This window comes from Triplophysa rosa, linkage group LG9 (assembly GCF_024868665.1).
Source record: "Triplophysa rosa linkage group LG9, Trosa_1v2, whole genome shotgun sequence".
In the NCBI taxonomy this organism is placed as follows: domain Eukaryota; kingdom Metazoa; phylum Chordata; class Actinopteri; order Cypriniformes; family Nemacheilidae; genus Triplophysa; species Triplophysa rosa.
Genome location: NC_079898.1, coordinates 20,097,450 through 20,120,223, shown reverse-complemented (window position 1 = coordinate 20,120,223; position 22,774 = coordinate 20,097,450). Strand labels below are relative to the sequence as shown.

General features: G+C 38.2%; 1 protein-coding gene across 2 annotated transcripts in view; it reads right to left on the bottom strand.

The window, feature by feature from the left end:
- Nucleotides 1-22,774, bottom strand: part of macrod2 (mono-ADP ribosylhydrolase 2) — a 510,226-nt gene that overhangs the window by 124,876 nt on the left and 362,576 nt on the right. For both annotated transcript variants that reach the window (XM_057341952.1, XM_057341953.1), the window contains exon 7: nt 3,542-3,572. In XM_057341952.1, coding sequence (XP_057197935.1) covers nt 3,542-3,572 — 31 coding nt within the window. The remainder of the gene's footprint in view (nt 1-3,541; nt 3,573-22,774) is intronic.

The window sequence follows — 22,774 nt, the reverse complement described above, 5'->3', positions numbered from 1 at the left end:
CTCTTCGGCTCGTTGAAGACCACTCTTGCCGCTGCATTCTGGATCATCTGAAGAGGTCTGGTTGTACAAGCTGGAAGACCAGCCAGTAGAGCATTGCAATTGTCCAGTCTGGACAGGACAAGAGCCTGGACAAGAACTTGCGTAGCATGCTCAGACAGGAAATATAGGTCTAATTCTCTTAATATTGTAGAGGATGAATCTACAGGAATAACATGAGCTCTTTGAGGTCTACTCGGTACTCAAGAGAATTGTGGACAGGGAAGATGTCACGTGTCTTCCATTGTGCAACATTTAGCTAACTTGGTGCGTAGACACCCTAGGTAAGAGGTGAACGCCACCCCCTGTTAATATTTCTTTTGTTAAGTTTAGAGTAGGGAAGTATACGGCGCCCGGCGCTGAAGATTTTTCTTTCTTTCTTTTTCTTTGCTTAAATAGATTAGTTGTTTAAACTAAGTTAGAACTTGTTTTGTTTTATTATGTTCTTTCCTTTGGCGTCACTAATTTTCCCTTTTCTCTTGGGTTGGCGTTCTTTTTCTGTTGTCATTCAAATTGTTAATATTTATACTTCATATTTGCGTCTTTATTAACATACATTTTGTAAATATTATTTAATATTATATTTTTAAATATACTTTACGGTTGCGTTGTGAGAGACCTTTGATCTTGATGATAACTTTACACAAGTCTTTAATCAAAAGGTAAAATGCATAACTGCCACTTATTTTTCTCCTCAAAGCATCACCAAGGTCTCCTCGGTACATATCCAAGCAAAGATAAATAATAAATCACGCCGTATCACAGTGTGTTCAGAATCCTCAACGAGTAGACCTTGATATGGTGATGAATGCTTCAAGTCAATACAGCCCATCAAGCTGGATTATGAGGCAATAAAAGCCTCTCTTCAAATGACAATAATCTAATGAGTGACACGTTTTGATGTAAAACAGCCCTGTCCTTTCCCCGACAGAGTCACTGAATGGTTAAACCTCACAGGCGCAGAGCGCGTCTCGTCTCCTCTCGAATTCTGTGAAAGATGAACCGGCGTCTAATTCATTTTCTCTTTGTTGCTTATCTGAAAGCGAGTCTGGATGTATCATGACAGATTGTGACACCACCATAAGAGGGAGGCTGTTAAGGTGATCGAATGGTTCGAATGTTATTGCAATTCTCTCGTTTTTGACTCTGTTTTTCTGCAGTATAAAATAATAATGGAGGAATTAACCTCTGAGCTATTGCATTTGAGCTTTTCTGAGACACACAAGATTTCACAAGCATCTTTAAAGGTGAAGCGTGTCATTTATGAGACACCAAGACGGGGTCACCAAATGGAATTGCAAAGGTAATGACTGTTTGAAAGTAATGATCCCCCCGAACACCTCATCTTCTATTGGCTGGAAAAGCAGATGGTCGCGCCCCAAATTCACAGCAATGGTTCAGGATCGAAATGCAAGCAAAAATGGTTTGAAAGCATACTCCCAACAAACAACTTGCTTGTAGTTGACTTTTAAGCAGAAATATGAAACAGTATTATAAAATCACCAAAAAATCATGTATTTTACACCGTGTCTACACAGGACGCGACCGGTGCGGCACGACATAACACGACACACGGCTTGTACTAATGGGATTGTCACGTCAAAATGTACAATTATAATGGGTTCTAATGCGTTTTATTGTCTTTTGTCGCATTGCATTGCATTCTTTATAGTGTCTATAAACTAGAATGAATCTCCAAACGAGGACATGACAGAAACAGAGTTAAGGAACCTCTCCCCATCTCTTTGCTTTTTCTCTGTCCGCACTATGTAAGACACTGATAGATCCACTACTTCTTTCCCATCCCCTGTAAGAAGAAATAAGCAGTTTTAACCCGTCTCTGGTGGCATTGATTGATAGGCTATGAACGTCGGACTTAATAACCTCTATCATACTATCAAACCCCTCTGCTGGCGGCAGACGCCAGTTTGTTTATGGGTGGCATCTCCTCCGATACACCATGTGTGTGAAAACTCTACCTGTGCTAATGGTGTGGGCTGAGGGATTAGACTGTCAGCCGAGAGTGAGGCCTCATTTTTCTACCTGCCTGCCGTCAACGTTTCCAACCCCACCGAACAGCCCCGTTACGCCCTAGCCTCTGTACCCCCATCATCTGTCAGCCTGGACCTCAGCTCCCATGATGCAGTGGGAAAGAGAGATGGGGTGTCAGCTCTAGTTGGCTGTGAGTGACAGCGCTACATGTTCGATCAGGACATATGGGGTCAGATAATCTGGTGGGCGTGGCTATGTGCTTTGCTGCTACATGGCAAGTAAGCTACAACGCTCTGTACACCCAAAAATGAAAACTATGTCGTAGGTTATTTATCCTTATGTGGATCAAAATCTGTATTTGACTCTGTCCTCTGTGGAACATAAAATACGATATTTTGAGAAATGTCTCAATGGTTTTGTCTCCATACAATGGAAGTTAATGGGGGCCATTGTTCGTTACCAATGTTCATCAAAATATCTTAATTTGTGTTCTGCAACATAAATAAAGTTTATACTTCGATGAGTAAATGATGAAAGAATTTTCATTTTTGGGTGAACAATCCCTTTGACTGCCACAATAGCCTTCAAAGGGAAAGCAAACAAAAACAGTTTACATAATGCTTATGAGTATATAATAAATTACAAAACAAAACAATAAAATAAAATAAATGTAAAGTTAAGTAAAGTAAAGTAAAGTAAAGTAAAATTAGATTGAGAGTGTAATACACCATTACAGCTTTATGGCAAGAGCTGTGTAACAACTCTTTAAAAATGTTAACATTTGTTATCAAAAAATAAAAATTACAGCTTTGAAACTGCATAAGGGAAGTCTTTAATTTTCCTTCTAAACACACGTTTATTCTTCTGTCTATCTGACCAATTCAAACAAAACCGAAAGCATCAGGTTTGCAGGGTGAATGTGTTGAGGGAAATATTCAAGGTTATTATCACTTTGATCATGATGTGTAAGTACACTCTTTCTGTTATTCAAGAGTAAACACTTTCTGTTTCTGTAATGAACTGAATAATTACGCAGTCTTTACATTGCGTAGAGGCGAGCTAGAGCTGACTATCTATCGAATAAAGCGTTTATTGCGGATACAGACGGGTGCGATGAAGGCACGTCTGTTTGAAGTGCCAAGAGTTGCATTGACTTGCGTTTATATCCGTACTGTATATCACTCACACATATGATGACACATATTTCAAAGGGAACACACTTACATGCACACTTATATGCACACTGCTTTCTAGTAACATGAAAAGGAGAGGCAATTTTGAGAATGAAAGCAATGCAGGAAGGAAGTCGAGGCATAAAAGGATTTTTGAGTGTGTATTGGAGGGAGGTTATTTGTTCATGGTCGGCTCTTTCATCCTTTAACCACACACACACATTGAACATGCATGCGCTTAGTGTCTAACATGCACCTACGGCACATCATGAGTCTGTCCGCACACACGCATGCATGCAAAAAGGTTCAAATAGGTTTGAAGGAGAAAGACATTTTCTTACCATATATTCCTGTAGATATGCATGGAAAGGCCTGAAATAGAAAGAAAAATAATTTTAAAAGCACTTCAAATTAGGCATGTAACAAGCATTTCAAGCACGTGCTGACACCAATCAGAGAGGGAAAAAAAAGTTATGCAAATGGAAGTTAGTCATTGAATATAGGACAGGCTATAAATCGAGCCCAACCTGGAGGATTTTCTGCTTAGCTTGCAGTTTGATAACATGCAAGAATGTCATTACACGAACTATAGAAGTCTAACACATGAACTGTGAGATTCAAAGCAAATTGACGTTTATTGAATTAGGAATATTTCAGTAATAGCCAGTGGGAATATTTACTAATGCAGACTAAGCATCAAATATGTATTAAAAAGCTTAAAAACAGCAAATAACGTGTTTGTGTGCAAGGACATACAGAATCAAGAACAGGCTTTAAAGAAATGGAAATACAAGACTCTTCCTGTTGGGGTTGACACAGAGTCGGCGCCACGAGGGGGCACTAGGGGGCATGGCCCGGCCACTTCAGTCACTGTGCCCCTCACTTTTTAAAATGATAAAAGACGAAATCATTTAAAAAACATTTGGAGAATGAATTTGGTTTATATTTATTAAAGAAACAACAAGAGCAGAGGGTAAAAAATAATTTATTTATTCGTTAACAGATTTTAAAGACATTGTCTTGTGCTGTACTTTCATGTGTTGCTAAAAACACAAGCTAAAGGGATGCTTGCGTCCAGAGGAAACGTTTCTGTATGCATTGCTTAACAAGAAACGGGCATTATTATGCAGACGTGACAAGTGGAGATACAGGCCGTCTATCAGAAAGCAAGAGCTCGCTCTTTAGTGTTGTTATATTGATGCGATCGTTTTGTTAGACATAAAGCTCTACTGGGGAACAGTCCCCTGTATACTTTTTCTGTCACTTTTTCTTTAAAGCCTGCTTTAGACATTTTTCTATATATTTATTTCTATATATGCGTCTAAATTAATAAACTTCATTTATTAACTTCCGCTGAATTTATGTAGGCTATGATCGGTGTATTTCCAGTTCTTTTTGTCAAAACGTCATACAACATTTGCTCTCCTCCAAGTTGATATAAAAAATTAGCCTTACAGTTTCAGTGTCTTTCATGTCTTTTAGTTCAGTTCAATTTATTAGCTTTGAAAAAGCTACGCGAAATAGGCAATGCTGTCCCCGAAATGGACATTTAGAATTGTTAAACTTCAAAACGGCAGCGCGCACTGGATGAAAAGCTTTGTATCTACAACTCGCAGGTATTGCGCACCCATAGGCAGGATTTAACTAGATTTTTTTATTGTGATATAGTTAAAAATGTCTGGCTCACAATGAAAAAGGCAGTGCGCGGCTGACGTGTGCGGACATGGATTTCTTTGCGCACTCGTTATGTGCGAATGTGCCGCTTTTACAAGTGTGATTTGGTTAACCTACCACGTTGCATATAGATCAGGTTTTCCACGATTATCTCTGATAAAAAAGTAAATTGTTAAAACTTAAACTTGAGAAGAAAACTGGGGTATGGCGGAGTGCCGCTTCTTAACAGCAGAAGAGCCGCACGCTGAAACAGAACAGAGCGAGACCTCAGCCTATGTGCCGTGTCTCAACCTCGAATTGTCCTACCTGTCAGATTTTCCTACCGCAGGGCAAAATTTAGGCTATAATCTAAACCACATCGACAAAATAAACAGGTAGGATGATTTTACAATGCAAAATACCCATGTCAGATTGTCCTACCAGTTTAAAATGAACACATTAAATACATTTACATAGTAAATACCCTGTCAGATTATCCTACCAGCATAAAAGAAACATGTATGATTAATTTACAGCGCAATACCCTATAATTGTACTACCAGTACTAAATAAATATGTAGGCCTAGAATGGTTTAACAACGAAAATACACAATCAGATTCCCGTAGCAGTATAAAATAAACAAGTATGATTTTATGGCGCAAGAAAATGACGTAACATTGATGTGCGCATGCCTGGTAGGATAATCTGACGGGTAGAATGAAATTTCGGGACACCAGCCCCTTCTAAACCCTGGCCCCCCCACTAAACATAGCAGCCCCCTCACTTTGTGCACCCTGGTGCCGACTCTGGGTTGACATTTGTTGTTGGAGCATTAGTTTGACCCAATACGACATGCTGACATTACGCTCAAGTAATTCCATTTAAGACAACACATATTGTCATATATAATAAAACATAACAGCGGTTTTCCCACCTGTAGGCTTTGACACCTGCTTTTGACATGCAGGCGGTGTAAAACTCCATTTCAATTTACTTTCCCTAGCGAGAGATTTCAAAAGCAGCATTCTGCCTGTCATGCAGTGTTGATCTCATTAATCTGACAGTTCATTAAGGGACACACATAGTTTAGTATGCCGGACACATACAGTAGCTGGAGGAGAGAAGGCCTATGGGAAATATACATCAGTCTGATGTATGCACGCTGGCTGCAAAAAATGTGCCTAGTAATTCAATATTCTAGGAAATTATAATTGATCCGATCATGAGGCTGAGCATTATGATGTCATAGTTCTTTCAGAAAAGTAAACCGTAGGCCGGAATGACATGTAGCTGGGAATTGTTTTGCTTTGTTATGACGATGCTGTTGACAGCAAAAAGAAAAGCACAAAAAAAATGAATAAATAAAGTTGAGTTCTGAGGAAAACAAACTGAACATAAAAGGCAGAATGAAGCATTTTTGATGTGTTGACAGTACAGGTGACCAGAAAATCCCAAAGTTCTGCATTTGACACTTGATTGACTAAATTAAAACTCACAAACACCTGGGCTCCCAAGAAATCAACTGTTTTCTTGGCAAACTTTCTAAACTCAACAGGGAGCACCTCTCTGAAAGATTTCCATTTTCATTAACTCTTAAAGATCCAGTGTGTAGGTTTTTGGAGCATCTATTGACAGAAATGTAATACAATATACATGACTATGTTTATTTATAAAGACCTTACACGATGAAGTGTTATGTTTTTATTACCTTATAATGAGCTATTTCTTTCTACATACACCGCAGGTCCCTTTGCATAGAATTCGCCATGTAGCCCTAAACGGACAAACTGCACTACAGAGCGTGTAAATATGTTATCTTATTTGGCAAAGAAGCGAAAACGTGACAACATCTTACCGTACTGCTTTTAAAGGGAGGGGTGGAGTATGCCGCTAAATTTCATACACTGGACCTTTAATTCTTTTTGGTCCAAAATCAAAAAGGTAAAAATAAAAGCATGGTAGATTATTAAAGAAATAAATGAAAAATTAAATTCGCCAATCTTCTGAAGAACATTAAACAATCAAGAACAATAAAACCCATTTTTTGGGGGGGTTAAAAACTAAAACATCATTCATTTAAGGAGTTTATTTGTGTCACAGTATTTACTGTAAACATAACAGGTGCCTGAAAGCGACTTTCTTATGTGGCACAAAACAGACCAGAGCAACTCACACAAACAGAACGACTCGGATATTTATGGCCATATTTTTTAAAAGATTAAAAACTTACCATACTGTAATAGGTCTGGCTTTGCGGCACTTTGCACCAGATGTATTACTCAAGAGCAGGTTTAGAGCTGCGAGAACCATCATTTCTCCACATGACTGCGTTCTCTGCGCCCATTCCACATTCATCATTTTTAGTGTATTAATAAACAGTAAAGCGAAGATATTTATTCAAAGCTCTCATTTGTCTCCCCAAACCAGCTGAATCTGTGTTTCAGCCTAGCATTTATCACAAAAAAAAGTGTGACCGCTGCATTAACGCGACATTATGACAAATGCAAATTTTCCTATCGTTTCCTCACGCTACCGTTTGTTTGGATGCAGATAAGAATAGTACGAACCGCTCGGCAATAAAGCGAGTGCTAAAAAGGCATGAATTGCGCTGTCGCTCTGACCGCACGAGACGCTGTTTAGAGACACTCTAAAGGCTGCTAATAAGGCTTTGTTTTAAAAATGTTTGAAGTGCTAAAAGCAGGTATTTCCATATCAAATGAGGTTTCGTTACGGCGAGATTTTTAACACAAAGAAGCGTAATTGCAATAAAAGTGCTGCTATCTGAATATTACGGGCAAAACAAAAACAAGAAAACAATGGCAACATAATTTCAGGTGACAGCTGTACAAATCAAAGGCAGTTGGGCTTTTCAATGAGCAACAGATGAGCCTCCCGCCGAGCTGTGCACCTCTGATTACAAACCGTAACTTACTGTTGCAATTAAAACATCAAAACCGCACGGCACATGACGTGACGTTATCCAGCGCATACACGCATCACCTGAACGTGTTTGCGCATTTCGTTCTCGCGTTTGGCACTTTCCTCTGCTTTTCTCACAGTGGAGGAAGCTTTGTTTGGTTGTTTATTATTTTACAGTTTCGTGTCAGGGCTCTGGTTGTCAAGATCAATATTTCAGCTGAGTCATTCAGTAAGGCTTTGACCTTTCCAGGTGTACATCTCGCTCTGGCTCAAATTCCTGGTATGAGTCGTGAGGACGGGCCATTTTTAAAGCGCAACACAATGTAAGCACACAAAACCGGGCCTCTGTGGGCATCAAATAAAGACGTGATCATGACAGAAAAACGTCAACTTCGCAATATAGTACACTGTAACTGTCAAGATTGTTGGAATTTATTTCTTGTTATTTTGTGCTACAGAAGCCACTTAAAAAAAACATGATATTTAATTTCTCAACGCATATTCTTGTTAAATCCAGAAATACACTTTACTGTACATTATGGTGGTAAAATTGGTGGTTAACAAAGCCAATGGGTATCGCATTATAATTGCAGTGTTCTATATTGTAGATTGTGAGTTTTGTATTTTTAGTCTAATTATAACAGGCATTCAAATGTAATCTAAAGCAATTCTAAACATTATTATCCCAAAGGGTCCGCTTTCAAAAACATTCAGCAAAATCAATTCATCTATTTTCAATTAAATCCTAATTTGTTTCTACACTTGGCCACTAGCAGTATAGACACAGACCACAAAACAGATACTTTGACTTTCTGGCTCAATAAAAAACAAATATCATGAGAAACCAACTAATAAAGGAACATCCACATCCATTCACCCTATGATCAATATGATTGGAAATGAATAACCATAACATGCTTGGCTGCATACCATCTCTTTAACCTGAGCTTTAGTCTTAAACATCATTATCTCCCTCTCATCTCAGCTTCTATAAACACACACACACACACACACTCCGCTGGTGAGTCTGACTAAGCAGAATTAAGGTGCAAAGGTGATAACAACTTCATAACACAACACAGAGGCCAGAAGTCACTCGCTAATTTAGCTTGACACAGTTACACCCCTACAACAATGACCACCAAAATAACTTTGATATAAATGCACCGGTGTTATATATAAACAAGCGGCACTTTAATTAACAAGGCTGACATTATTACTCTTCTGCCGTGACTTATGATTCTGTGTGTGGATGATTATTTCTGATCCGTCAGTTCATTAGGACTGAATCAGGCTTAAGGCCTTGCTTGCTTTTGCCGTTGTTTCATTTGCTTGCAGTGGTGTGTGGAAATTGGTCACTGGGGAAACACTTCTACTACAATCGTTCGTCCCTAATCAATCATGTCTGCTCATGTTCTACCGGTTGTTCATTAACTTATTATTATTGTTATTTATAATGGACGCACCTTCTTCGCTGGAACTCCTGCTAGGTTTAAGAGCAGAACTTAATTAAATGTACCGCTGTGCGCTGTTTGAACATGTGTCAACTGTTCCCATTTAGTGGGATGCACACGCTACATGCTTACGTGGATGACAGGAGTTATGGATGTACAACACAACACTACATGTTTTCTAACAACGGCGGTACCCATTCACTTCAACTGTATGGACACAAAAACAATGCAAGTCATTGTGCAGAATTTGATGGCAGATGATGACAGAATTTTCATGTTTGGGTGAACTATCCCTTTAAAGTGGCAATCCATATATAACAAATCAGTTATTAGGCAAGTACATTACAAAATCCTTACTATATTATGAGTTCATGCATAATGTCAATTTAACAATATTTGACTTCAACCTACTTAAAGGTGTAGTGAACTAGGACCACAATTTTAACCCGAGTTTTTGTTATAAAAGAGGAAATCGTATTCAAGCGAACATCCTGTAAGTGTCAGACCTGAAAAAGCCCTTGTTACTGAAATAACAACTGTTATTGACACGAGGCTCAGCGAACGGCACGTCCTGGAATGCACCTATCTATGACGTCATAGACCGGTTCAACACCACCTCCACAGAAGAATATCAACGCCTACTTCTCCAGCCCTGCCCACTGGTTCACGCATGACAATACTGAACACAAGCTGCACGGAACCAGATAGAGCGAGTGTAAGCATCATGCCGTTAAAGATCGCTAAATATTGTGCAGTGCCTGGTTGTGGAAAAACACAGTCACTGCATAACCTTCCTTCGGATTCCGACAGTAGGAATGTGTGGTTGAAGTTCATTTTTAAAGATGTTCCAGCTCACGTGGGGAAAACATTGAGCGTTGGTTCGCTTCATTTCAACGCGGATTCCTTGAACAAGTCTTTGTGGAGAGACTAAAATTAAACCAGGGTAGAAAATAGCCTATTACTTATTGATTTTGATGTTTTAGAATGTAAAAACCCTGCGAAAGTCATAAGTAGACATCAGACAATAGTATAAAACAATAAAAACGGACAGATCACTGCACCTTTAAGATCAGTACGTAACTGGTAATTTTATGGCAATATTTTTGATGGCAATTTAGAGGCATAAGTCACAGATTGCAGCTTAAAAAAACCCTAAAAACAAATATACTTCATCACATTTTGCATGACCCACAGAAACGGCAAAAAAATCAACTGCTTATACTGTAGTCCGACAGTTACAGCCACTGTAAAAATAATGTTAAAAAATCTACACAAATTAAGCTCTAACTAAGCTCGGTCATATGACTTCTGGACCAACCCAACTCCAACAAATAATAAATCATAATGCTACATACTGTTCAAAGTCTAGTCCTTACCAAGAATCAGCATGTGTGCCTGCAAGTGACCCCAAAAGAACTTGATCAGCTGATTCAGGTGTGTTTGATTAGAGATGGAACTAAACTGGTACAGATGAACCACTGATACAACTTCCAACCGACCCTTTATTCACACGCACACCTCCGGGTCATCTATTCAATAAGGGAAATTTCCACTTTAGAAGTGGAATCTTAAAGTAAATCTTCAAGTTTATTTAAGTGTAACCATTTAGGTAACAAAGCCATTTGGATCGCTAAGCAATGACGTGCACTGGGATTCTTGGCAAAGGCCGTCTGTAGAACTACCACTGCCATGCAAGTACACAGGTACTGTATGTCTGTGTGCTGAGGATCTGATTGCTTATAATCCTAGTTCTGTTCTCACATCCCGAGATGAAGCAGCACATGCAGGTTGGTTGCCATGGGAGCACATTGCTCAAAGCATCAGAGCTGAAGAGGTGATCCACTGGCCACAGTCTTATCCTGTGTGCTTGTTCAAACACCTACTGGGCATAAATTACACAACAACCATAATCTCACGGCAACTGGTCATTTTTTTTACAAGAGAGACAACTCATATGAATTTAAACCTGTAATCTTATTTGTGCATTTTAGTACAATCTACTTTTATACAAGTTGGCCTTTTCATAGTTTTCATAGAGGTCACATTTCGGGTATGGGTCACCATATCTGACTAATAGGTCACTTTCACTTTCACTTATAAAATATAAATCTTACTTTTTACATTGTATTTGATTAATATATATTGTTTTTTATTATTTATACCAAAGTTCTTAAAAACTTACTTACTACTTAAATTTAAAAAAATACTTGCATAAAAATAAGAAAGTACTAGATTTTTACTGTACTGTAAGTATTAAAAGTAACAAAAAATGTTTTTATGAAATGTAGTAGAGTAAAAAGTACGACATGTCTTTTGTAATGCAGTGAATTGCATTTTTCTGAAGTAAAAACTCTGAAAAAGTAAAAACTTTACTTCTGATAAAGTACAGAGTAAAAATACTTATGTACTGACTCTTGTTGAGACTTTATTTTTATAAAACTGTTTCTAATAATTGTTACTTTTTTGTATGATTCACATCATATAAATTTAAACAAATTAGTCATCTCATAAAATAATTACAAATGACATAAGATCAGACGGATGGAGCATACACCTACAGCTAAATAAAGATTTTACCTTATAATGCCTTTTATAAAAGTAATAGTTCACCCAAAAAATGGTCCCTATTGACTTTCCATAATAGGATGGTCACCATTTCTGGGTTAACTATTTAATACTGTAAGTTATTACCAGTGCGCTTTATCAGGACAGGCCAAATTTATCAATGTTTTCATATGTAAACATTTGTGACCCTGTCTGTGAAATCCTGGCTAAAGTGTCAATTATGAGATCAAAAGCATTAAAATAGCCATAGCCAAAAAATAACAAAATAAGGCAATGTGTGTTTATCGCCGTAAACAATCAAATCTATATTTATAATACTGAAAATAATGATTTTAAATACGGAAATTAATGATTTCATTGACATTACTTGTGCAAATACTGTATATACCAGGAGTACCAAACATTGATTTAATCTCTGACATGGCATTACTCAGTTAATTTTCAAGATATCAAGGTTATAATGATTTTATGCTGAATAAATAAGTAAACATTAAATCTCAAAAACAAATCACTAAAATGACTTAAGATGGTATTCACATACTGTATAGGGTTACATTTTGGTCCTATTTAAAGATCTCAAGAAGAGAAGTGCAGATGACAAGTTGAACAATCCTGTCCCTAGTAAAATAAACCAGACGCTGCATACAAAGTTTAGTTCCAAACCAGAACCATCTTACGAGTGAACCCAAAGACCTTGCTCAGCCGGTTTAAAGGCTCTCAAGATCGTGACATCACACGCACAGCCATTATCTACAGCATTTCTATATAATGGACACACTCCATGAGAGAAACACCAGGGGAGAGACCGCAACAGTAACTGAAAGAGCAGCTGGTGCATTGATCTTGATTAACACTCAATCACTGCTTTTATGGCTGACCAACTGCTGCTCCTTCAAGCAGTCAAACAGAAGAGTTCGATATCCTCTCAACAACTGCAAGCGGTTGTGTGAAAAAGAGAAGTAAACTCTCACGGCTACTCCGATAGTCCCATTACCACACTGCAGTACATCACAAGCTGCATGGAACGGAAATAAACTTATCATGAAATGAGATCACAATTCAAATGTGCTTTCCGGGGATAAAGGACCCGAGATAGTGGTCAGTACAGCGAACACCAAACCAAAATCCCCTTTCTTTGGCCTTCGAGCACGAGCACCGCAGGAAAAATTCTGAATGATATAGTACTGTACCATCGGTGGAACGGGAGGAAAATATATGCAGTAAATCTCTCTACCCCGAAAATGCACAGCAGCGAACGTCTCAGGTGAGACGTTACCAGCGAAACAAACAGACAGGAAGCACTTCTCACAAAACACACCAATATGTCACTTTAATTCCGTTCACCGCCTCCATTTCGCAGCTCAACCTCCAGTACCAAGTCAGCACCGGCCGCCTTTAAAAATGTATCATCCCGATTGCTTTGTTTGTGCTGGCAGATGAAGGCTGGTCTGCAGAGCACTCCGGCATGTTTATCAGCAGGGCCCCGGAGACGACACGTCACCCTGACAGGCAGAATAATAGAAGCCATTCGGCTCTATCCACCGCACAATCTCCCTCTCATTACAAAACGTCCAGATCAATTCCTTTAAAGCCCTGAACTTTACATTGATTAAGATCTTTACTCTGACATGTAGCTAATGGTCTTATTAAATGTTTTATTGTATTTATCATGAGAGCTATGACATTATAAATTGAGGATGGCATTCGAATAAGGGCTTTAAGGGAAAGCTGTTAAAATGGGAATGGAGAAAGAACCGAGAGACAAAGGGGTGAAATGGCCTGTGGACATGCATGTACAGTAGCGCTCACAAAAACATTTCCTATACGTGGAGCGCATGACTTGGGCTTATTCCGGAAACACTAGAATGTCTTCAGAAATAAGTGAAATGTTACATCAGGTTGTGTTGCATATTGATGTCACACATTCTTTTAAAGTAATTTCCTAATATAGACGGATTCATTGGACACACGATTGGCTCAAAGTTAACTTCTGGTCTGTGTTTGGTTATAATATAACATTTATTTTACATTTAATGTATATTAATATTACTTCATATTAATATTTTATTGTTTATTAATTGTATTTAATTACATTTAAACTACTAAACAGTTATTGATCTTTGCGGAGGTCTACCGGATGTTACGTTTGGGCAAATAACATATGTTTATGTTTATGTATATATATATATAGATTATTTTAGATTATAGATTATTTTAGTTTACAAAAACTTCTTTTTTATACATTTATAAAACATGTGCATACTAACATTCTATAACTTGCATATGCATGTAAACTTCATGCACACATACACCTATAGACACTGGAATATGCATAAACTTGGTACATGCATATACATCTATAGACATTCGTATATACAGTACGTACATATAAACATGATCCATGCATATACAACTTTAAATCACTCGCTTATAAATTATATACATCACTTATAAAACATGCGCACACATATGCTTAACAAGAACGCGTCTTTTGTTTCTATAAATCTGCAAGTGATTCTTATGTGTATGTACGTGAAATTCTCTGTTTTAATGGCAGGCATTTTGATGTAAAAAAAAGTCTACGTCCAGGGGTGGGGCCAAGGGCTGGTTGCAGCTACTTCGAATCTCAAGATTTTCTGATCGCTTACCGTCTGGTTGCGCTCATGTTCCAGCGGGTCTCCCTCCGTCCGTTCGCAAAAAAAGCACTTTGGACATAATAATGTTACGTAGGGGTACTCAACCGAAAAGCGATGTGACCACAGTTTTAAAATTCGTCCCCACTTAAAAAAAAACATGTCACCCCACTCGTTAAAGTACGGAGTCTGCGAGGTCAACTGTCTGAGAAAAAAAAACAAGATCCAAAAATCTCTGCCCACAGTTTTGTAATTCATCCCCTCAGATTAAAAACCGTACTCACAGATGTTAAAACTGTTCCCACTTTACCAAATCATGCTCACGGATTATTAAACTGTACCCCACATCTGTGCCCTCGATTTAGTAAACTGTACCCTCAATTTTTGAAATCTCTACCCACAAATTCATAAACCGTACACATAAGAATCACTTGCAGATTTATACAAAAGACGCGTACATAAACTATAATAAAACTGAAAACAAAACTCTAAAAACTCTTCAGTATATTAAAGGATTATACAGTAAAATGGGATAGTGACTAAAATGTGAGGGATAGTTCACTTCAGCAGTTTGAACTGAAATAAACAGAAATGAAAATTCATTATCATGAATAATGTCATCATTTACTCATCATTAAGGAAGATATTTGGAAAAATGTCAAACACATCCCCCATTGACTCCCATAGTATTTATATTCCCTACTATGGCAGCAAATGGGGGATGAGATCTGTTTGGTTCTTCCAAATATCTTCCTTTGTGTTCAGCAGAACAAAAAAATGTATTCAGGTTTGGAACAATTGTTGGAACATTTTTGGGTGAACTATCCCTTTAAATCACAGCTGCATTTTTTCCAACCAAACATTAAGCATTAAATAATAATGAAAGGCTTCTTTTCATGTGACATTAGAGCCCATTCCATCCATAAATGGACGAGTTTGCTGCATATATTATCATCTGGAGGACAAGAGGCCATCCTTTCTACATTGCTTGTCGTGGGTTTGTCTCATGTGCTCTGCTCCCAGTGTAAAACAGCTAATTAAACACTTTCTCCTTTCAAGACATCCTTCAGCGGTTCAAAAGGCACATATCAAAGGACGCTTCAAAGAAAAAGCACGAGTCAAAAAAGCATAAGGCACCAAAATGTTCTGCATTAAGAAAAGGTGACTTGGTCGCAGGTGTTTTTCTCTTGGGGACAGAATAAATAAAGATAAAATGTTGCTTCTATGAGTGCAATATTAATTTTCTGTCAGTAGAGATAGATTATGATTACTTCAAGAAATGGGTTTTTTAGTCTGCGGGTTTGTCCTAATGATTTTAAATTATGAAATGACTGGGGGACACACAGCAAGGTAGATGAAGGTGAAAGGGTGGGGTTTGCTCTCCTCACATTTCCTGTCTTTATTTGTAAAAGCCCTGTAATTGATTCTTGTAGCCAGCGTTTTAAAAGCACACTAATGCTGCCTTGACAAAGTGAGCTCCAAACGCTCACTTTCTTCACCTTCACTTCTTCATATGACTGTACGCATATTTAACCAGCTTATCTATATTTCGAATAATACCTAAAGGCTGGTTATTACTCTACAGCGGGAGCAGTTATTTCATTGTAAGTAATCTGTGAGTCAGTAAATTCACAGAACCAGACTGCAAACTCATGTCATGAAATATTTAATACTAGGAGCAGATGATGTTTACTCAGTCGGGTGTAAGGCAGCAGTGGATGACCGCGGGAGTTAAGTGGGGCGATCTGAAATCAGGGACGGAACAACAGCATAAAGGTCACTGATATTGAGACACGGGGGGGGGGGGGGAGGGGGGGAAGGAGGGAGGGGCCTGACTGGCCAACATCATGTTGTTGTCATTGTGGAGCACTGATCTAAAAAAATCTGACCTAAAATATAAAATCAAAGTAATTTCACTCTCACACATTGAGTTCTGTCAATTAAAAAGATGGTTCACCCAAAAATGTTTTATTTTTCAATTCACAGAACATCAGCAGTATCCATTTACTTCTATTTTACGGACACAAAACCAATGCAAGTCAATGGGTACCACCGTTGTTCAGTTACCAACATTTTTCTAAATATCTTTTTTTGTGTTCTGCAGAAGAGAGAAAGTCACAGGTTTTGAAGGACAAGAGGGTGAGTAAATGACAGAATTTTCATTTTTGGGTGAACTATCACTTTATCAGATCTGTGGCTGAGAATCATCTGGTCTACCTTTGGCTGTCCGAGGCCATAAAACATCAGGAATGCGATGTTCGCTATTCTATCTCTGACATTCCAGCCAAGAAGAACTTCACAGTTTCCATTTTACATCTAATGAATGTATCTGCAGCGTGGAGAAATTTTAATATCAGATTACATTCTGAAATGTTCTTGAGGGTATTCATTAGACGGTGTGCACTTAATCATTATTATAAAGGCCATTTTAATTGGCCCTTTAATACAGAAAAAAAGGCTTGCGATATTAGACGGTGGCCGAACGCTATGAATAGTAAGAGGTGTGGAAATACAGACCATGGGCTTGCACAACAATTACCTGCAGAGCGCATTGTATTCTGTTTTCCATCATGACCCCTAAGCACTAAGACTGTGGTGCATTACAAACCTGCTACTCTAACCAATGAATTCTTTCATTCCATGAATTTCAATGAATGCTTTCAATAAATGCATGCCATTTGTGTGCCAAGTGTGTTCCAGACAAGCATTGCCAGACGGACAGAAAATTAACGACGTAATTATATTAATGTGATTTTCACTATCGCATAAGGTTAATGGCAACCAGAATTTGTTCATGTAATTTTAAAACATGGCATTACATCTAAATACCATCCAATTCATATCATAATCGCCCTGAAATTAAGTAATGTGCCAGACAAAAAAAAACTTCAGATATAATCAGCATATTGATTTTAAGTTAACTAGTACTGTGCAAATGAGCCAAATACAAAAATACAACACTTAATATGACTGCAAAGTGCAAACATAACAATTACACACAATTATATCCATAGCAAAAAACGCAAACAGAAACTTTGTTGTCTAGTAGTTTAAGGCATTGTTGCGTAAAATAACTTAATTTGGTCACAATATTAGCACCTGCAAGTACTGTACATAATGCAATACTTCTTGTTTTTGTGTTAATTCACCTTTAATGGACAGTTCACCCAATAATAAAAATGCGGTCGTCATTTACACACCTTTATAAATGTATTTGTTCTGTTAAACACAGAGACAGATATTTGGAAGAATGCTTATAACCAAACAGTTCTTGGACCCCATTGACTAACAGGAAAAATTACTTTATAATTTTTCTTTGTTCTGTTGAACACAAAAGAAGGTATTTTGAAGAATGTGGGACATAGTTCTGCCGCACTATTAACAATATTTTGCCAAGAACTGTTTGATTACAAGCATTCGTCCAAATATCTTTCGCTGTGTTCTGTCAAACATAGAAATTTATACAGATTTGGAACAACAAGAGAGTGAGTAAATCACAACAGAATTTTCATTTTTGGGTGAACCATCCCTTTAAAGCACTTTCTATACCTCTGAACAAGCAGATCAGCCCACCCTGGGAGCGTGCCGTGTTTGAACAGAACTGCAGCACACAGTAAGTGGGATGATCCAGGGTTGTGGTTGGTCCTCTCCCACTATGTAAGCACATAAATCTACTCGTGCCCCGGAGGTGGAAACCAGCAACACTAATTGACTGTAGAAAGATTAGGGGTCAGGGCCTCTGTAATATTACCATTAATAAACTCGATCCTTTAAATGAAAGTAATCAGCCGCTGGAGGGGCAGCATTGCGACCCGACCAGATTTCTCTGAGATCCCGTGTAAACCAGGGGTCTTCAAGTGGAACTGCAAGGCGTCCGCTAATTACTGTTTACTCGCAGGCAACTTTTTGTTAAAAATGTAAAGCATGGGTACAGAAATATTACAACCAAAGTTCTCTTTAAGCTGCGCACGTGCGCGGCCGCGTGGACTCATTGAAGCTCCCGCGCATTGCAATTTTAACCTGGGTGCGGACAAAAACATCCATTCAGGCAGCGGAAGCAAGCAATGGAAGAAACGTTACATCTGCATCATAAAAACCGATAGGGTTAGAATCAATGCATTCTCTGTCTTCCTTCCTATAAAAGTACGCATGAAAGGAGTTGCATGCAAATAAAGTGCATTCTCATGTTACTGAACTTCTGTTCAAATTTGTTAAAGCTGTAAAGCGCTAATTTGAAAGCCAAATGACACCACACCGCTTCTGCATTGTAAACTCTGACAGAACTATCGTACGTTTTTAAAATCAATGAAACGCGCACCGTGCAGTACTGATGGTGCACGTCAAACAAGTTGCCCTGAAAATAACGCGGACTCGTTGCATCATGTTACTCTCCTTAGTCTGATATGATGCTCTGCAGAAAAAAACTTGTGCTCATTTTCGTGTAACAGCAGCGACAATGCTGATCCACGAGATAGACAACGGAGCTCAGAATTATAAAATAGAGGTGTGTTTTGCAACACACAGATAAGCGGAAGAAAAAAAAAAAGAATGACACGTAATAAAACGGCCTGAATTTACAACAGAATGCATACAATACAAATATTTCTTTCGCATCCAGAGGCAACCACTACCTCCACTAGAATAGTCTTTGTGCCATTAACCAGGGTCAGTCATCTCATTGAAGCCTTAATAAAAACTAAGGTTCAAATAAATGTTTAATTGTCCATCTCACAGTAAAATGAAAATGTTTGATGCTGCAAATCCCTTAAAATAGTCAAACAATCTTCATTAAAAACAAAAATAATACACAGAAAAGTATTTAGCCAATGTGCAACAATAACATAATAGTGCTAATGTAATGTCTTAACATAATATTGCCGTGACAATAGAGTTGTTTCTATTTAAAGCTCCGTTTACAGATTTAGTATAAGGGGGTCTCTGCTCCATGCATCTCTCATCTAAGGGGTCCTTGCCCCGAAAAACGTTGAAGACCCCTGGTGTAAACCCATGCAGACACACATGTATGGATGCTTTTTGGCACTCAGGCAAAAGAAAATGCCCACATAATTCATACATAATTGAAAATGTCAGGCCTTAGGATATGGAAAGGGGTACAGTACCCTGACCTTAACTCAAAGCTAAACGGCCAGTGCTAAGTTGCATCCAATGCCTCAATCGGCCTTTGTCTGGTTGTTGAGACCGTCTGACACAAAAGCATCTCAGGAAAGGTCCTTGGCCAGAGGACGAAGCACAAATGGAGAGCACACGCATTAGCCCACCCTGTGGGCTGCCGTGGGGCAGCTCTACAGAGGCAGTGGTGCTACATTGATCCCAAAGCCCCAGCGCTGCCAGGCCCAGAAGAACCAGATTAGGCAGCCAAAATGACACAAAGCATGTCGGCGTGCTTTGTTCGGCCCGGCTCATAAAATGACAGAGAATGCCACGGCGCCCCCAAAAAAGTCTCCTCCGAGGTTTCGACCGCTTTTGAGTCAACTTCTGCGTTGTTAAAGGGGGAGATAAAAGGAGAGCAAGTCACTGATAACTTATGATGACCCACTTTGAGAACAACGCTGTTGTTGCTATGGCGAAGCCACGGTATGGTGCCTGGACCGTTTGTTATTAGTCATGCTATTGCCTCATTTTCATATGACCTTTTTTGATTACGTTCTTTTTCTATATGACATTTCTTTCACTAAGACGAGTGAAGCCCTGTCCTGTGAATGATGGAATAAAGGTTGCTTATGATAGTCTACAGAAAGGTTGCTCAGTTGGAGTGATTTCTCTGTGATTAGCTTTAACTCGGAACCAATCATGTAGGATTTTCAACTAGGGGTCTGTGGACAGATATATAAAACTCCCTTTAAAGGTCCATTGTCATTTTTGGAGGATCTGACAGAAATCCAATATAATATACATAACTATGTCTTCAGAGGTGTATAAAGACTTTACATAATGAAGCGTTATGTTTTATTTCCTTAGAATGGTATATTTCTATCTACATACACCGCGGGTCGCCTTACATGGAATTCACCATGTTGTTTCTACAGTAGCCCTAAATGGTCAAACTGCTCTACAGAGCGCGTTTCATAAATACGTTATCTCCTTCGACAAAGAAGCGAAAACGTGACGACATCATAGTTCTGTGTCAGTGCTTCAAAAGGGGTGGGTGGAGTGACCCGTTGGTTGCAATTAACAACCTCACCGCTAGATGTCGCTAAATTTTATACAATGGACCTGAAACAAATGTAAAAATAGTTTAGATGATAGTTATTCTAAATGTGTTAAATCTATTTTTTAATTATATTTAACTTTAAATATATTCATAATTGGTTAATCATACTAAGCCAATTAAACTTCAGCTGACAAATTTTAAAAACCAACATTAGCCCGGATGAGATACAAACTAAATACCTCAGGCTAAATTCCTCAGTCGTTTTCAAGTTTAATAAAACTTTTAAAATGAGCTAAAAGTCATTAAAAAAGTTTTTTAAGTGCCTGATAATATAAATCATCTATTTTCAATGAAATTCTACCCTTTTTATACAGGGTCTGTACATTTTAAAAACCCCTCATGTAAAATGAGGTTGTGCATTCAGAAATGTCAAGACAATGACAGCAGGGAAGCGCTGAGAAATGTATTGCAGTTCATCGTTTGACATTCACTGAAACGGAAAGAAGAAATGACTCTATTCATTCATAAGTTAAGGTACATCTAACCCTGTGATAGAAACCACTCTTAGATATGAAACTTCTCCCATAAGTCTGGAGTGGCAACACCTGCCACATGAAGATCAAAGCTGTTTCCACGGTCTTACTCTTTTCCCTTGACAGTATGATTTTGTGGCAAGCTGTGAACGAGAATAAGTTCCCTCTCTTTCAGTCATCTTCCTCTGCATGGGGTGCCCAGAATGCATGCATTGTCTAGATTCAACTACAAAACGAAACATAAAAAACGAAAAATATGTTATCGTACACTGTTAGACTTTGCTGTAGTTTTTACAGTTAGTTACCACAAAATGGCAGTAAAATACTATAATCTTTTGTTGTTGTTAATTACTGTAATATGCATTGCGGGTATTTTTATGACGTGATATTGTAATTTACAGTGCTACGCTGTATTTTGGGAATTTACAGTATTCTACTGTTGACACAATAGCAGTAGTGTTACTATATTTGAAGACTGACTTTAATCAGTGAAGATATTAAAAATGTGTCACTTAAACTTTAGCATATAGAAACATTTTAAATAGGCAATTGTTTAAGAAACAGAAAAAGATAACTAAAGTCATGAACACAAAAAGTTGACAAGATTTTTTTGTAAAAAGAAAAGCTGGCAACGTTTGTGCATGAAGGCAGCTCAGCACACAGGATTCATATAGGCAGAGTAACGGAAGTCTATTTGAATTATAAACAGAGACCGTCTTTGCAAAAACCAACCACATATTTTAAAACTACAGTAATAATTTCTCGCTAGAAATGCAATTGAAAGTTATTAAAGGTGAAAAATAAACTTTAATTCATATAAAAATATGTTCAAAGCAGCGTTTCAGCCGCCATTTTATTTTTTAGAGAAGGATCCTGATTGTGGTAAGAGTATTATACAGTACAAAGATATTACAGTATGGATATTATACTGTAAAAAGAAGTTGCCGTAAAGTCATATAACTGTAAAGTACATATACAGCTAAGCTACTGTAGAGGGGTACTTACAGCAAGTCACTGGCAATAGTGCTGCCAGTGAGTTACCGCAAAAATACAATGAAAAGTCTAACAGTGAATTTAACTTGGCAAATTATTTAAAATTCATTTAAAATCTACTCTGCTTCCACGAAAACGAATATCTAATACTAATCATATGCATATTATTTCTATAAATTATTATTGCGCATTATAATTTATATTATATTTAATATAATTTTATTAAAACGAATGAACAGAGGGCATTTTAAACATAGTGTTGTGAAGAAAGTGAGAGAAAAGGAGGGAAAAAGGAGAGAGAAAGTCCACATGCAGTGCTGCACAGGCCGGCTCCTGGCAGTGGTCATCATTAAAGTGCTTAATAGACCGTGGCAGGTCCACAGCAGCTGACAGCTGATGGGTCCAGCGCTGAGTTTCCAGAGAGTGAGGGTCACCTTCAGGGGGTGAAGAGCTTTATCAGACCCTAAGGCCAGCCTGGCATCACACGCTCCTTCACCCTGCCCAGGTGCCTGGGATGGATGTCCACTAGCAGTCAGGTGGAACCAGAGGGCTCGACCTCCATGCCATCAAAAATAGGCGAAATGCAAAGAAGTGATGCAACATTCCAAAACAACTACTTTCTTAAAAAATGAAATGAAATCCTGCCAAGCA